The sequence below is a fragment of the Kryptolebias marmoratus genome, linkage group LG6 (assembly GCF_001649575.2).
Source record: "Kryptolebias marmoratus isolate JLee-2015 linkage group LG6, ASM164957v2, whole genome shotgun sequence".
Lineage (NCBI taxonomy): Eukaryota > Metazoa > Chordata > Actinopteri > Cyprinodontiformes > Rivulidae > Kryptolebias > Kryptolebias marmoratus.
In genome coordinates, this window is record NC_051435.1 from 23,715,685 (window position 1) to 23,732,671 (window position 16,987).

The 16,987-nt window shown below is 39.2% G+C and overlaps 1 protein-coding gene across 1 annotated transcript; it reads right to left on the bottom strand.

Annotated features, from left to right (window-relative positions):
- Window positions 1–562: 562 nt before the first annotated feature.
- hcn5 (hyperpolarization activated cyclic nucleotide-gated potassium channel 5) lies at window positions 563–12,424 on the bottom strand. The gene is made up of 10 exons (XM_017430154.3): window positions 12,100–12,424; window positions 10,391–10,577; window positions 9,794–9,898; window positions 9,341–9,478; window positions 5,517–5,678; window positions 5,239–5,332; window positions 5,018–5,145; window positions 4,665–4,811; window positions 4,037–4,274; window positions 563–2,905 (listed from the first exon to the last, which is right to left on the bottom strand). Exons 1-10 carry the CDS (start codon window positions 12,282–12,284, stop codon window positions 2,733–2,735), a joined length of 1,557 nt encoding a protein of 518 aa, XP_017285643.1. The 5' UTR covers window positions 12,285–12,424; the 3' UTR covers window positions 563–2,732.
- Between the last annotated feature and the right edge of the window lie 4,563 nt (window positions 12,425–16,987).

A 16,987-nucleotide genomic window follows, 5' to 3' on the forward strand; every position in this document is an offset into this window, starting at 1 on the left:
ATAAATAGAGACTCACTCTGACATAAGAAATAGGCCTTTGATTGTTCAGGTCCATTTCCTCTTTAAGAGGGCCGTCACAGCAGGCTGACTCCGGGTGTTTTGCTGAGGGTGGTTTTATATGATGACAGATGGACCCATGGACTCAATGTCCACTAAACTTAGACAACAAATGAAATGGAAGAGAGAGCTCTCAGAATTTATCAGTTCAAAGTCTTCTTCTTTTGACATCATTTGTCTTCAGTCACTGCTGCAAAGAAGCATTTCCATCCTGGAAGCTCAAATCAGTCCAGACTCCACTGGATGAGGAGCTTAGGACCACGATGGAGCCAAACTCGATGGATTAACATCAACCCTGAAGAAATAACTGCTTATAATTTGTGCTGAATGAGTGACTGGTTTGTGCAATTTTTCTTTTTGAGGACTGAGTGTTGCATAAAAATACTTAGAGTAAAGCCCAATCTTTTCACTTAATTGCAAAATCAAATCAAATCATAAATCACCAAATACTTGTAAAATGGAAGAAATACTTGCAGTTTTCAGCTGTGCTGGGTTTTGGGGGGGGTTTTTTGCAGTAAAATATACTGGTCTTTAAGAATCTGATCTTGTTAATAAAGAGAAACAGAGTTGTGTTTGTTTAACTTTAAAGAACTTTTCATTTTCTGCTGCATCAAAAAAAAAAGGTGGACCAGTTTTATTGCTGGTTCTGTAAATCAGAAAAAACAAAAAAAGATTTACATGAGCTGACATGAGTGACAAAATGATGGAAAAACACAGCATTTGAGTCGACTATTTGGCTTCCTCTAACCTCACTTAGAAACCTTCCAACTGATGTTTCTGGTGCACTCGCGGTGAATAAGCTAAGACCTTTGTCATTGCTATAAATAATATTAATTTTTTAGACTTGTCAGAAGAAAGAAAGGAGCCAGAAAACACAGATGTGACCAATCTGTTCTGTCATCATACTGTGACTTGGAAACACCTTTAAGGCCTCTGAAGTCAACAAAAACTCCATATTGATTGGTTATAAAGCTACAAACAACACCAAACAAAAAAAGTTATTAAATCTGTGATTGATGGGATCTGAAAAAGAACTGCACCTGCTATCTCAGCTGTCATGGCAAACGTTTTACGTTTCAGGAAACCATGGATGTTTCTTCTTAAAGCTTCTTGGAAGTGAATTTGACAACATTCTCAGGTTAATTGTGACATGTGACCCAAGAGAGAAGTCCTGCTGGCAAAGACAAAGATGAACAAAACAAAATAATAAAAACAGAAGGGTCAGATTGATTGTGAATAACTAATTATGATAGCTGCTCCTGGCAGATCCCCAGGCATTCCTAGACCAAAGAGGATATATGATCCCTCCAGTGAATTCTGGATCTGATCTCCTCCAAGTGGGATGTGCTCAGAAAACCTTCAAAGCTTGACACCCAGGAGGCACCCAAATCAGGTGTCCGAACCACCTTGGCTAACTCCTTTTGATGTGGATGAGAAGCGGCTCACCTCCGAACTCCCCTCTAGATTATGGAGCTCTATCTCTAAGGCTGAGCCTGGTCACCATATGAAGCGAGCCAAGTTTAGCCGCTTATATCCAAGATCTTGTTCTTTCAGTCATGATCCATGCTTCATGACCATAGAGGGTGGTTGAACCATAGACGGACCAGTAAATCAAATGTTTGCCTTTCAGCTCTGGTCCTTCTTCATCAGAACAGGCCAGAGCAACGCCCTCATTAGTTGGTTAAAGCTCTAAATTACTGAAACATCTCGGCTCCATCCTACCATACTTGAAATCCTCCACTTGAGGTAGAGACTCATCCCCAGCCCAGATGGAGCTTTCTACCTTTATCTGCTTGAGAACCACGGCCTCAGATTTAGAGGAGTTGACGCGACCCCACACTTTAGTTTTCATTAAAGCAGCATGAATGGCAGTGTGCCTTGTCCTATACAAGCCCTACCAAGCACCAAATAGCACTTAGTTGATGCTTGGCAGGGTGGCAGATGGAGAACGTAACAAATGGCCAGTGTTTTTTCACTTTACTTCACCTTAAACACCACTGTTCCTGACCCTTGTAAGCTATGAGTGAGACCATTATTTGTGTATATTTTTGTTCCCTCTCTTGATGGTTATGTTTTACCAGAAAAATGATTTTACTAAGTTAAATAAAATGTTAGTTTAGTTACATTTAAGAAAAGAGAAAGATTTGGCACCAAAAAAAGGGAACTTTTTCAAAACCCTGAACAGTTCACACAAAGCCTCCCTGATTATTTTGGCACAAAAATGTTGAGATCGAATGAGTTTGTTGCTAAGCCATGTGATGACACGCATCTGTGGTTTCGAGAAAAGTAAAAAAGCCAGCTGAATGTTTCTTCAGTGACCGAGTTTACCCTGAAAACAGTTTGGCAGGAGCAGTCTTTGAATTCAGAGTGCAGCTTTAAACAAAAAATGTGACTGGTTTAAAGAACTAAAACTAACCCAGAATGAAATAATGAGTACAACCAGAACCAGCATAGTGGTTCAGACTTTCCAGTATTTTGTAAGAATTCCCACGAAGGTCTGTGCAGTTTTATTTGTTTTTGTTGTTGCTTTAGATTGTCCTTCTCATCATTAAATAAGTGTTCAGCTATGATTCAAGTGGAAAATTCTTCAATGCCCATCACAGAACTATCTAAAATGCCCTGAAAATGCATAGATAGTGTCAGTTTTGCAAAGGAACAAAGCACTGCTTTTGATCTTACACAAGACCATCATCAGAGTCGGGCGGAATCAGTTTTTCTAAGTCCTTCTTGATTTCTGGGAAGCCCCGGAGTGTATCCTGAAAGTTGTTCCAGGACAGAGAGAAGCACTGGCAGTCAGTCAGAGCCTTCACTGTGGCCAGATGTTTGCCTTTGGTCAGGACACATGTCTCTGCAGACACAGAAGGAAGCATAAGACTGTAGTTAATGAGGGAGTGAACCTTAATGATGGGGGATGAGTTCTGACAATTAATCCCGAATTAAATGACCAGACGTTGCCGAGTCATTAGTGGAAGACTGCTTAGTTCTAAACTTTCTGATGCCAAAAGGATTGAGGCATGTTCCAACCTAAATAAAAAAAAAAACAACCCAAATTTATTCTCTTTGCTTCTGATCATTGAAGACTTTCTCTCACCACAGAGACTGTAAGTGGGTGATCAATCTGACGAACAGGAAGAGACGACACATCGCAGCAAAGATGTGATCTGCCCTAAACAAATTCAAAAACCCGTACACGTTGGCACATTTTGAGCCAGCATTTAAGATCTTGTGCCAAATGCACAAATATGTGTCTCTTGCTCAAGCAGCAACATCCAGTGCTGAAATATAAAGACAAAGTGCAACAAATCGTAGTTCTTACAATTGAGACCAAAGGGTTCCATGTTAAAACACCACATTTTAAAGAAGAGATAAACACTTTTCCCCCTAATGAACAGGCTGTGTTATATTTTATACATTACATTATTATTGATTTTAGACTGATATTTTGATTAAAGAATAGTGGTGAAAATACGAAAATAGAAAAAAGTTTTAAAACTTTAGCATATTTTAAATGTAAGCTGAAACATAATGAAATTGTCCCGGTTCTTGGTTTTTGTATTTGTTGTTGATGGGTTCTGTTTTATTCCTTTTGAATTGTGCTTATATGTTACCATGATTTTTAGTTTCTCAGTTTCTCCCTGTGTCACCAACCATTTTGCCCTCAGTCATTCTTGTTCTCAGTTAACCATTTCACACCCAGTCTTCATGTTCATTAATCTCAGCTGTCACTACTACGAATCATTCCTCCCAGCCTATTTATACTCCTAGTTCTCACCTTCTCATCAGTCTGTCATACTGTTTGTTCTCCTGCCTGTTCCCTGTGTGTTCCTTGTTGCTTGGACCTCTTTGTATTTTGTTTCCTGCCCTGTCAGCCTTTTATTTTGTGATTAAAATCCTTATTTTCGTGAAACCAGTCCTTGTGTTAGTTTGCATATTTGGGTCCTTCCGAAACCAATCTACGACAGAAATAAATCCAACCCACCTCCAAAAAAGTCTCCATCACACAGCTCCCTCTCGTAGGAATCCACCTCCATGAGAACCTGGCCGTGATCGATGAAGAACATGCGATCACCAGGGACGTTCTGTCGAACTATGACATCCCCTTCCTGGAAAACCTCGTACTCCAGTTTGGGGAGGATGTCGCTGATAAAGTTTTCGTCTCTGTTTTGAAACATTGGCACTTTTTGGAGAAGCCGGCTGCACATCACCATCAGGATTTGCTGAAAATGAAAACAAATAAATAAATCCCGTTTCTTTAAAGTGCATATTTAAATATGAACACAAAACTGTAACAACACGAGTCAAAAGTATTAACAACAATAAATTCTTGCACCTGTAATATCATTAAACAGTTTGTGCTACTGAACTGGAGAAGTTTTGGATTATGCTCTCATTTATTTTAAGCATGTATTCTTAATGTGCAAACTGAATAAACACAATTTTCCCTCCTGGATACTAAACATTTGACTGTATATGAAAATAAAAGACAATAATTTGAACCGTACCTTGAAAGAATATGAATATGATATTGATAAGAATAGAATATCAGATGTATAAAATCAAATCCAGCAGAAGTGGTTTGGTGATAAGTGTTCATTTCTGAGTTGTACCTCTTTGAGTGATGAGGAGATTGTGTCCATAACATACTTCTCATCAAACCACTTCCCTCCGTAGCGAGCCTGGTAGTAGTTGCTGATGCGAAGCTGGAGTTCTGGTGGCAGCTTCATGAAGGTCATGTAGTGCTCCAAGCGGCTCATCTGTCGACAGTAATGGTACTTTAAGGCACCTCCTTTTATAACATTAACATACAGCTTCAGAAAGACCAATTATAAATCATGAGTTTCATATCTTCACTTTGCTATGTGTGCGATTTTTCTTTTGCAATGAAGAGTTAACTTTCTAGCCTAACTTTACTGTCAGTAAATGTATTTTCTAAGGCACAGAAAGAGTCACCCATGAGGACCTTGCTCTTGTATTCCTTGGCTGCAGGGTCGAGGTTGGCGATCATGGTCGTAGCGTTGGCCACGAGAATGGTATACATTAGGCATCCGGACACCATGCTGACCATGACGATCCACAACTCAATGTAATCTGGAGAGTGACAAGATAGCAGCAGCCTTAGTGTCACACGTGTGTGTTTAAAAAAGGAGCCAGATAGAACAAAGAAAACAAATAAACACTCACTTGTTGGAGCATCCATTGAGCCATAAGAGAGTGCTATCATCTGAGAGAGAGCTCGAAAAACTCCCCAAGAGTATTTTACAATGACTGTGGAATTCTGCAGAAAAAAAAAAGTCAAACGTTTTACTTCGCACTTGCTTAAACAGACTTCTGGAGCAGCATAAAGAACTTTTTCTTTGTTTTATACCACATAAAATTATAGATTTGGGGGAAAGTTGTGACCAGCAACTCTTTTACATCACTTATCATTTTCAGTTGGGCAAATGTTTTGCGAGTTTTACCATCAGGTTTTCTTTCCGGACCCAACAGTCACTGGGAAACTCCTCCAGCATGGGCACAAAGTACTGAATGCAGCCGTTCCAGTGACACAGCAAAAAAATCATCATGAAGAGAGACAAGATGCGGAAGAACAGACGGACCACCTCCAGGTTTGCATTCGACACCTGTCAAGAATACAAAACATGAAACAATAATCCTGATGGTTCGTGTCAGCTGAGATGTAAGCATATTTCAAATTTCATGTTTCAAATTTGACTAAACAACTCTCTATTTGCACTCGGGGTGCAACATTACGCATAAGTCAGGGTTTGGTTTGTACCTAGGTTTAGTTGGTCATGGTTTGGTACTAGCTTGGTACAACAGGAAAAAGAAAAGACTGCCATTCTATATATTTTTGTCTTATTTGAACAGATAATAATCCTCCCAAAAACAGAGTCAGAAAAACAAACCACTCTTTCTAGTAGTTTAGGTCATGTACAGCAAGGAAGGATTTCTTCACTATAATTTTTTCTTTTTTTACTGGTAAAACAAAAAAAAAAAATCCCAGTATCCTGTCTTATTCATCCAATTTGAACTGTAAACAATGTCCTACAGACTCCAAATTCAAAGGTGTCTTTCTTTTTTTAAGAAAATAGTACAAAAAGAATGTTTTGTTTCAATTATTTGGTCTAAACTTGATGTAAAATAAAATGTGATACAGCATTTAATAAAAGGCTCAGCATTCCAAGTCAATTTGGTCAAAGTGACAAAGGAATGGCAGTTTTGGTCAAACCATGTAAAAGATGTTAGGCACAATCTCATGTAATATTGCAAGATCCTGAGAGATGTGTTAGTGCTTGGAGTTGAGGATAGCTTTTGGCTACTGCCACCAAAAATTTTGGCTCATTATTTGTAAATTTAAAATGTTTTGTGTTGGTTAAGGCTGATTGGCGCTGTGGTGGTCATCTTAAATTGGGGCAACTCCAAAACTTAATCAGCTGTAGGTGTACATCCAGTGATTACTTTCTGAAAGTTTCAATAAAATCTGTCTGGTGGGTCATGGGATATTTTGCTAACATCCAGATGGTGTTGACTCTAAGAGTTATTGTTTTAAGCAAACCTCTCATACAATATGTAGTGCTCAGAGAATGTGTTGTTAATGACTCTCAGGTACTACCACATACAATTTTAGGTCAACATCTGTAAAATTTGATGAGTTATAACCATTAATGTGGATTAGCTTAGGCAGTCATCTTGAACCAGGTTGACTCCAAAAGGCAACCTCTTTTAGATGTACATCCAGTGATTATTTTCTGAAATTTTCATTAAAATTCCATCCACTGGTTCATAAGATATTTTGCTAACAGACAGAGAGGACAGAAATAGTAAAATGCGAAGAATTAAAAAGAGATATGGCACAATTAGTTGGAGCTTGGAGAATGAGTCCTGTCTACTACTAATCCAAAATTTTATTGAGTTAAACCCATTTTTTTGTGTTTACTAAGGTCACTTAGTTGTGGCCGCCATCTTAAATGGGTTTGACTCCAAAAACGTAATCAGTTGTAGATGTGCTTACAGTGATTACTTTCTGAGAGTTTCATTAAAATCTGTCCACTGGTTGATATTTTGCTAAGACAACAAACACAAACAGACAGACATTGTCACCTTTGGCAGCAGGCAATAAAAATGTCTCCAAATGTGAAAATAAAAAGTAAAGGATCATTCACTCCTAGCTTGTCAGCTAGTAAAATATTAGCATGTTGTTCAGTCATGGGTGGTGCTTATTACATACCTGATGATGTATTTAATGGTCTACTATGGACTGTTATTGTGTCTGGAATAAAGATTGATTGATTGATTGATTATTTATGTATGTAATAATAATTTATTTAGTTAAGCCTTTTGACTTTCCATACATCCACCTCTCGCTGATATTTGTGCATTCTTCACTGTTGCTGGGAGCTCAAATCTTGTCCACACTGCTGATTTGAAACAAGCAGGCAAATCTTAAAGCTCCCGTCTCATCTGAACTAAGCATTCTTGCTTTGCTTTAGTGTAGAGTGCTTTAGATAGTATCTCTGACTACTGCCTATCGTTAAGACAAAGAAAGTTGTGTTTTAATGTGTCAGGCCTGGAGATCAAACTTGAGCAGACTCTAAAAAAAAATTTATTTTAAAAATCCCGAAACAGTGAGAGCATTTTTTTTTTTCTCGCTGGATATTATTACAATGTCTACCTTCACTGTTTTAGTCATTCAAATTAGTAGCATCAAATGACCACATTACGTCAACAAAGTTAAATTAGCCAGGAAACACGAGCAGTCAGCTGACCAGGCAGACTGTAAGAAAAGCAACAGTTTAGTCACATTATCTAAACAACCTAATTTAGGTCTTCAATAATTAAAAAAAAACCCTGCATGGTTGAAAACTGCTGAAACACACACTCATTCAACAGGTAAAACTGACCACTAATCTGATGGATGTTTATGGCAATACCTTTATCCCCTGTCTTTGTTTCTTCTTCCATAACTTCTGCAAAACTGTCTGTTGGTGCTTCTGAGTCGATCGGAATCATGAAAGGCAGACAATAATGTTTTTGCCTGTGTGTGTGTTTATTTATCTGTCATGTTAGCAAAATATATTATGAACCACTGGATGGATTTTAATGAAAGCCTCAGAAAGTAATCATTGGATGTACATCTACAACTCATAAATGTTTGGAGACAATTCTGGCATTAAAAGCAAACAACAATATGCATTTCTTTAAAGAATGCTAGGCTTTGTATTTTAGTGATGTCTTTGTAATTTAGAGTCTTCACATTTAACAGAGTATACAGAAATAGTGTTATAACTAACACTGACCAGATGAATTTAGAGCAGCTCTGAAGTAGGAAAACTCTTTGGTGTTTTATTAAGTCTGGACTCAGTTGCAACAGAATTAATGATGAAATATGGAACAGAAAGGGATAGAAAACAAAAACAAAGCTGACAAGAAGTGTTAAAAAATGGGTTAAAATACTTACTAAGGGTTCTCAGTCAAGTGGATAAGGTATATTTGCAAGAGGCCGAGAAGGAGGTGAGATGAAAAACAAGCTGATGAAGGGAGAAACAGATAATAGGGACCTCTAGTGGATGGAAATAATTACCAAAAGAAACATCCATCCATCCATTTTCTTTGCCTGCTTTTCTTTTTAGAGTCATGAGGGAGCTGGTGCCTATCTCCAGCAGTCACTGTGTGAGAGGCAGGGGACACCTGGACAGGTCATAGGGCCATCACAGGGACACAGAGACATACAAGACAAATAACCATTCACACTCTTACTCACACCTAGGGACAATGTAGACATACAAAAGAAACATCCAAGCTAAATACCTTTTTACCTTTAAAAAAAGGTATTTTTTAAATACCTTTCTTATGTTTAAAAGCCAAAACCAAACCCTAAACCAATTTAAAAAAAAAAAGCTAACCTGTTAACTATCAACAAATAACAGCAAGAGGAATGTATTCCCCCAACTTTAAATATGAAATTTAAGAAAACAAGACAACTAGAAAAATACCAATACTTATATTGGTAATAAGAAGTCAATTCATCGTCCAAAACTACAGTAAATGGATTAGAGGTGGACTTCAAAAAGTACTTTTTTTTTCAGAAAGCATCCTGCCATTGATGGAAAACAAAACTCTCAGTCTATTGCTTGATGCAAAAACACACTTCCAACCTAGAAGGAGGATTCTACCTTCTTCCAGTTACCCTTCATTAAGTCATTCGTTCACCGAAGCTAAATGTGGTTAGGTATGAACAGGGAGAAGAAGTGAACTATGCAAACCATTTAAAGCCTGAACTTACCTTCTCCACTTCGTTAAAGAACCTGACCAATCTGGACACTCGAGCGAGTCGGATCAGGCTGAGGATCCGCACAAACATAAGGATCCTCATCATCTTGTTGGTCTTGGATGGATTGTCATCACTGTGGTATTGTAAGTCCTAGGAATGCAGATGAAAAAAATATGATGTAATTTTTATTCTAAGGTACAGAGAGTTATTATTATTGTAATAATTTGGCTTTATTGATCCATATAATCACTGTATTTCTACTTTAAATCCTTTTCTTCTTTGTTTTCTTTATTGTTCTTTCTTGATTAGTTACAGTATGTTTTTATTTACATGTCATATTACTCTTTATCAATAACAATAAACCAGACCATATAGTATTAAATTAGACACATCATTGTTCTGAGAACCGACATACACTTTGAGCATAATGTTTACTTTTAATTTTGACAATTTCGTCATTATTACCGCAAACAGCAGTATGTATCCTATTGGGAAAGCTGCTATGATGTCTGGGATGAACCATGTCCTCAGGTAATTCAGTCGGATCCTCTTTATATCCAAAATAGCTTCCTGAAAAAAAGGGGGAAAAAAAGAGATTAAATGGCTGGATTAGGACCCTGAACAACAGATTTAATAGTTTAACACTTGATCTGCCTTCAGTTGACACTTCCTTCAAAATGTTGCTGAAACAAATAAATGAATATTTTTGGAACGGAGAACTGAAGTGAAAATAAATTTTACAAAACCAGATGTTTGCGTAAAGAACAGCACAGATGGGTCATTTGTGACTATCAGGGATTCATGAGTCGATGGAAGCAAATGGATATGGCTGATTAATTGTAAAGGTTACGTACTTATTTAACTAAAACATCCCAATCCCTGTTATAAAATCTAACATCAGGTGCCAATGTTGTCCTGGATGGAGCTCAGTGGGAAGTTAATCTAGCCTTTGGTGTATTGAGTAGATTACAGATGGGACAGAGATGGATTGCATGAGCTCGACGATGCAGGGATAATCGCCTTCCCAGATTGTGTCTGAAAATAGAGCACAGCCGCTCTCACCTCTGCGTCCTCTGTTATGATCCCCATTCGGAAGTTCAGAACCACATCCAGCAGAAACAAGGTGTCTGAGAACACATTGAAACTTTCCCAGGCCAGTCCGCTGGTGCCGTCCATAAATGCTATCTCCATGGGAATCCCAATCAGGTTCAGAAAGGTGATGGCCATCATGCACATGATGTAGTAGCTCCTGCAAAAGATGGATCAAAATGTCCGCATGAGTGGTCCTTGAGCAGCAAACATATCTTATTTTTAGTTTTTTAGCTGTCAGAGATCTCATTAGACAGTCCTGCGGCAGGCGGTAAGACAAGCTGATTTATGCACACTAAATACTCTGATAATGTAACTGCACGTCTTGCAAGGCTGGCTTCAATTGCCTGGCTCAAATAACTCCTCTCTCGTCCCGATTGTTTCACTCCCTCTCTGTTTTCACTCCAAATGATTGACTTACACATCAATAACCACAATAAGGTACCCATAATGTAAAATCAGCCACCTCTGAAAGTAACATCCTTAAAGAAATTATTTGAACCATCTCTAAAAATAAAAATGACAAAGTGACAGTTTATTTGACTATTTTCAGTAAACCTTTAGTTGTTTTTAGTTGTTTACTTTCCTCATTTTAATTAATTCTGCTTGTGCTTTTCATTTTACATTTGGTATATGTTCTGTGATGTTAGAAAATCTCTGCGTTTTCTTTACCTGCTTAACCCAGTTTAGAATTGCAGAGAGCTTGTGCCTATTTCCTAGACTCACTGGGCGAGAGGTGGGGTACAGCCTGGACAGGTTGGCAGTTCAGTACAGAGTCACACAGAGACAAACCACCACTCACACTCTCATCTAAGGTCAGTTTAAAATCACCATTTATCCTAACTTGTTTGTTTTCAGACTGTCAGAGGAAACTAAAGTACCTGAAGAACCTGCAAACGTCACACAGAAAGGCCCCAGCCAGGAGTCAAATTAAGGACATTATTGCTGTGAAACCATTTTTAACTACTTCATTTGAGCAAGATGTTTTGTAGAAAGTAATTCAGGTCCTTAATTTGCATTTAAACTATAATAAAATGGAAAAAACAGGAATATCAGGAAGAAAAACTGAGGAGAAACCCCTCTCCTAACATTCAGATGTCGCAGAAGCAGAACACAAACAATGTGGATTTCTATCTCATATGATGGTTTTTTAATATTTTTATTTTGCTATGCAGAGCACTTTGTAACAAATGTTCAAAAATATGTTAAAACTAATTTTATTATTATAACTAGATCAAGTAATAATACAGTAAACTGGTTTTCCTAAGCTGGAATACAGAAATCATTCTGCAGATTGTTTATTCATTCAGTTGATGAAATGTAATAATATAATTACCTTCTTTTTGCTTTCCCTAACTGACACAAACCTTTTAAGGAAATCTATTATTGTAGAACTGAAGTTTTGTAAATTGAGGAATTTCTGCACAATAAATGACAATGATAATGATTACTTATCACAAGCTTCAATTCTTAGTATTTTTGCCTCTTACTGACAAATGCCATTATTCTTACATCTTAATGGTAAACAGTTTCATCTAAACACTGAAGCATTATATCACGCTTTGATGATTTTTTTTTTGTTAGGAGTGAAATAAAAAAAAGAACAAGAAAAATAAAAAATCTAAAGACCGGGTGAAAGTGATGTACAGGACTGGCCTGAATATATCAGATAAATGAAATACCTCATGGGGCTGAAAGGGTGAATGACAAAGACTCCACTCTCCAGCTGACGGATGCACTCCTTCTCCACAGCCACCTCGCTGCCGTACACATACAGAGACTGTCTGTTCAACTGCGGGAGGAGCAGGGCTCTCCATCCACAGGTGGCTTTAGTGAATCCCACAGTGGGACCTTTTAGTTTTTCCATGGCAAGCCTCAGTTTCCTCTGATCAGCTGAAAGCACAGGCCATCCTCTGCTCCCTGCTGCTCCTTCTTCTTCTCAGAATCAGTCTGACTCTAGCAGTCAGGACCTCCCAGTTTTACATCAAACCTCCGAACCTCAGAGCTCAATGAAGCTGTGTGGAGCGAGGCAAGTGGATACCTTCCTTTCTGCTCAGTCTCTCTATCCCTCCCTCCCTCCCTCCCTCTCTGACTGCCTCTCTCCACTTTTGCCCCAACCCCACTCCTGCACTTCTTTTCTTTTTCTCCCAGCTCATCAACTATTCAGTAACCACGTCTCATTCTCACATGAATCAAACCATGTCAAAAGGACAAGGTCCAGCTCACATTAATACTAAAGACAATGGTGGGTGCAGGAGCGAGCCGAGGGCATCAGAATTATTGTCATGTGAACCAGACATCTGGCAGTGTGTGTGGAGAGACCAGTTCAGTCTGGGTCAGCTCTTCCACGGATGTAATTAAACCCTGTCGTGTTACCTGATGCTGTACGTACAGTACACCAGCAGCTCTGAGCCTCAGTTGTTTGTTTGCACAATGCACATCAGAGAAAACAAACAAGGGATGGAATGTTACTCAGTGATATATTATGAAACATGATATTGAAGTTGTGTTTTTTGTGTATTTCCCTCTAAGAATGAGATGATTCATTGCAAGCTGGCAAGTTTGATAAATGAAAGAATTATATTATATAATGTGACAGCAAAGTGGAATTAATTTAAAGGTCTGGACACTTGGCATGATAAATTATTGGCATTCTTCTACATAGGTTTTTACTCTTTGTGATACTTTTACCAGGGGTACAATAACAGTTGCAGTCAGGAGTTTACATAATTCATTAAGGGCATAAATGACATTTACTTCAGGGCTTTTAATGACTGATTTGAACCATTCTTCATCCAGGGTGAAAGCAAACTTATCTGCTCTGTTTGTCTCTTAGTTAAATTATTTATTCACATATTTTAGCAAGTCTAATATTTATTTTATCTGTTAGTTTTACTATGCTTTTAGTTTGATTCTAAACTGAATTATATGTTATATATGAATATATTTCTAGTCACAATTGCTGTTATACCTATTTTTAAATAAAATAGTAACTTTTATTTTATTTTAACTTACAGTTGCTTTTTCTTTTTTTTTTAAGTCTTGATTCCCTTTGAGTTGATACACTCAGTACAACACATGAACTATAGGACATCAAGGCCCCATGTGTCCTGGCTGGAGAGACCTTTAATCACACCTTAAGGCAAATTATGTGATGATGACAAGTGACAGGCCCCACATGAACTACATTTCCATCTGTCATCACCATCATTCCTCAGTTCTTGCTCTCTTCGCCACGCTAAGAACACCTCTTCATATTAAGCTAGCTAGCTACTGCTAGTTAGCTCTGTGTCTCACCAGACTGCTCTGAATTAGCTTAACTGCTCTAATTGGAGTTAGTCACTGCTGCCTCTGGTAAGCATGTCTACCCGTGAAGCACTAGTTTGGAGTATTCCTGTACTCAGTTTGACTTTTGTGGTTCAGGATGAGCACAAAGCTGACACAAGCAAAGCAGAAGTCTTCTGTTCGCCCCTGTCTTCAGGGGTGGGGCTTCTCGCTGCATGAGAAGGAGGCATGTCCCGTCTGTCTGGGGATTATTCACGCTAGGAGGGCATTGGCGGAGCCAGAAGTGTTTGCATTTTGTTGCTAGCTTCGATGTTTGACCCTGGAGAGGCAGATTAAGTTCTTGGATAAAGTGCTGAGGGAGGCTGCTGTCACACAGCAAGAGGAAGTGTCGTGACCCGCTCCCCTTCCTGCTCAGAGACTTTTGCTATTCATAAGGTTTTATCTTTCTGTGGAGCTGGCAGCACTAAAAAAATGGCTGCCCATGTTTCCAGACCTTGTTTCAGAGCTGACATCCTCATGGAACAAACTCCTACTACTGTCTACCCAGGCTATGGACAGTATCTGGAACTGGAACTAAATATTTCTTACTCTTCTTGCTCTTTCTTACTCTATATTGCATGCTATTAGTACTTCCTGCGAGTTGTACGGTCCTTCTCATCCAAAGCATTTTATTGCATTGTTGCCCTGTGCTACGTGCTTATGACAATAGACAATCTTGAATCTCTTGAATCTTGAAGGTGCTGAAAAAGCCAGAATATTCTGCCCAAAGCAGCATATTAGGCAAGATTTCACAATCATGGTGGGAGCAGCCCCACAACCCATCTATCTAAGCACTGTAGATTCTGCTGCTCATCAGAAAAAATATACAAAGCTCAAGCAATCACTGCTCGTGCTCTGAGCTCCATCACCATGCTCCAGACATACCAGGCTATGGGCTTGGCAGAGCTCAAAGCCCAGGTGCTTTTGGGGAGCCCTCTGACACATCTCTTAATTGAGGCCAGAATCACTGCAGATTACATAATTTGTGTGTCCTGCTGTGAAGCACCCTCCCTGGGCAGAGGGATGGCATCGGCAGCGGTGGTGCAGAGGCACCTGTGGCTGACACTCTTTGATGACCTGGACAGGTGCAGGGGCATCTATCTGAAAGAACAGATGGCATCTGACAGGCTGTTTGGACAATCTCTTGATGCCATAAAAGCAAAATTTGAGCTGTGAAAGAAGCAGACTGAAATACTGTGCTGTACTATTCCCAGACATAACATGAGACCCAAGTCTAACATAAGCATTCACAAACCAGCTGTACCACCACCTCCACTGAAGAGAGATGTGCTGCCCTCAAGCTTGAACTCCCATCCAGCAAAGCCACAAGTCATGGCCAAGTTCCCTGTCATTCAGGCTGAAGCAAGGGCCCTCCTCCGAGTCCTCGGAGAGACTCAACAAATCGGGAATCACTTCAGAGACAAACAAAGGTTGGTACAGATGCTATTTTATTATTCCGAAAAATAGGGGTGGACTTTGTCTGATCTTGGACTTGAGAGTGTTAAACAAGTACCTACGAGAAAGGAATTTTATTTGATAAATGGTGTGTTGCTAATGAAGTCAAGGGAAACTTTGAATCCCTCTGCCAGTTAATCTTACTTGAAGATTTCAAGAATACATTGCCTGAGAAATTGGTAGTTTTCTTGAATGAGCAAAAGGTTGCTTCATTGTCAAAAGCAGCAATGTTGGCTGATGAGTTTACGTTGACACATAAAAATGAGTTTATTTCTACACCTCATTCAGATCAGGTTTTAACCACCCGTCCACAGAAACATGAACCTGGTCAGCCAGAGGCTAGAGCTGAGCAGCCATTTTCTTCACGTGAAGTAAGGGAGTGCTTTTACTCCCATAGAAAAGGTCATGTCATTGCTAACTGCCTTTCATTGAAGAATAAAGCTTCGTCAACACAAACAAAGGGGATGGGTTTGCTTAAGAATGTGTCAAATCCCAGTAATCAGATGACTGGGAATGAACTAGATCCCTGTTTCAAACCTTTTGTTATACAGGGTTTTGTATCTTTGACAAGTGATCCAAAGGATAACCAAACAGTCACAATACTGAGAGACACCGGTGGTTCCCAATCTATCATCCGAGCCTTTATCTGCCATCTCAATCAAGTGTTGTCGTTCAAGGTATTGGAATGTCTTTTGTGTCTGCACCTTTGCATAATATTCATATTAACTAAAATCTTGTGAGTGGTTTTTGCAGAGTTGCTGTTCTTCCTCATTTTGGGGAATGACTTGGCTGGTGGAAAGGTGTTGCCTGTGCCTGAGATTTTGGATACTCCTGACACAAGTCTGGAGTTTGAACAACCAAGGTCTCTTGACCTTTTTCCTGCTTGTGTGGTAACAAGGGCCCAATCACTGAAATACGGCCCTGATTTGTCTGATTCTTTTCTTGCTACAGAAACATCTCCTGAATCTGTCAGTTCTGGGAGGAATCGTAACAACTCAGAAAATGTTTTTTTTCTTCCAGATGTAGACATGGCAGATTTACCAGTTTCTGTTGCTGCACAGAAACAGGATTTGACCCTAGTAAAATGCTGTTCTTCTATTCTTACCCAGGCAGAAGCACAAGGGGAGAAAGTGGTGTATGTGGTGGATAAGGGTCTCCTGTTGCATCACTGGGCTGGTGGCAACTTTGAAGACTGGAATGATGTGTATCAGGTAGTTGTGCCAACAGTGTACCGTATGCAGGTGTTAGCTTTAGCACATGATCATCCTCTATCAAGGCATTTAGGAATAAATGAAACCTATAACAAAATCCTTAAACACTATTTTTGGCCTGGACTCAAGTCAGACGTTTCACATTTTTGTCTTACCTGTCATGTTTGCCAAGTTGCGGGCAAGCCTAATCAGGTCATTCCTTTATCTCTTATATCCCCAATTCCAGTAATGGATGAACCATTTGGAAGGGTAATAGTTGACTGCGTAGGTCCCTTACCAAGGTCTAAGGGTGGAAACCAGTTCATCTTAACCATAATGTGTGCTTCCACTAGGTTTCCTGAGGTGGTGCCCCTGTGGAGGATCACTGCTCCGGTTATAACAAAAGCACTGGTGAAGTTCTTTTCAGTGTATGGTCTTCCCAAGGTTGTCCAAACTGACCACGGCACCAATTTTAAATCTAGGGCCTTTGCACAAGTGTTGAAGGAGTTGGACGTAGAGCATGTTACATCAAGCTCCTATCATCCTGAAAGTCAGGGTGCACTTGAAAGATTTCACCAGACCTTAAAGTCAATGCTACGAA

Coding starts and splice junctions, on each gene's coding strand:
- hcn5 (XM_017430154.3), bottom strand. CDS start 12,284: ATGGAAAAACTAAAAGGTCCCACTGTGGGATTCACTAAAGCCACCTGT. Junction 5,333..5,516: donor TCCGGAAAGAAAACCTGATG/GTAAAACTCGCA, acceptor TTTTTTCTGCAG/AATTCCACAGTCATTGTAAA. Junction 5,146..5,238: donor CTCAATGGATGCTCCAACAA/GTGAGTGTTTAT, acceptor GTCACTCTCCAG/ATTACATTGAGTTGTGGATC.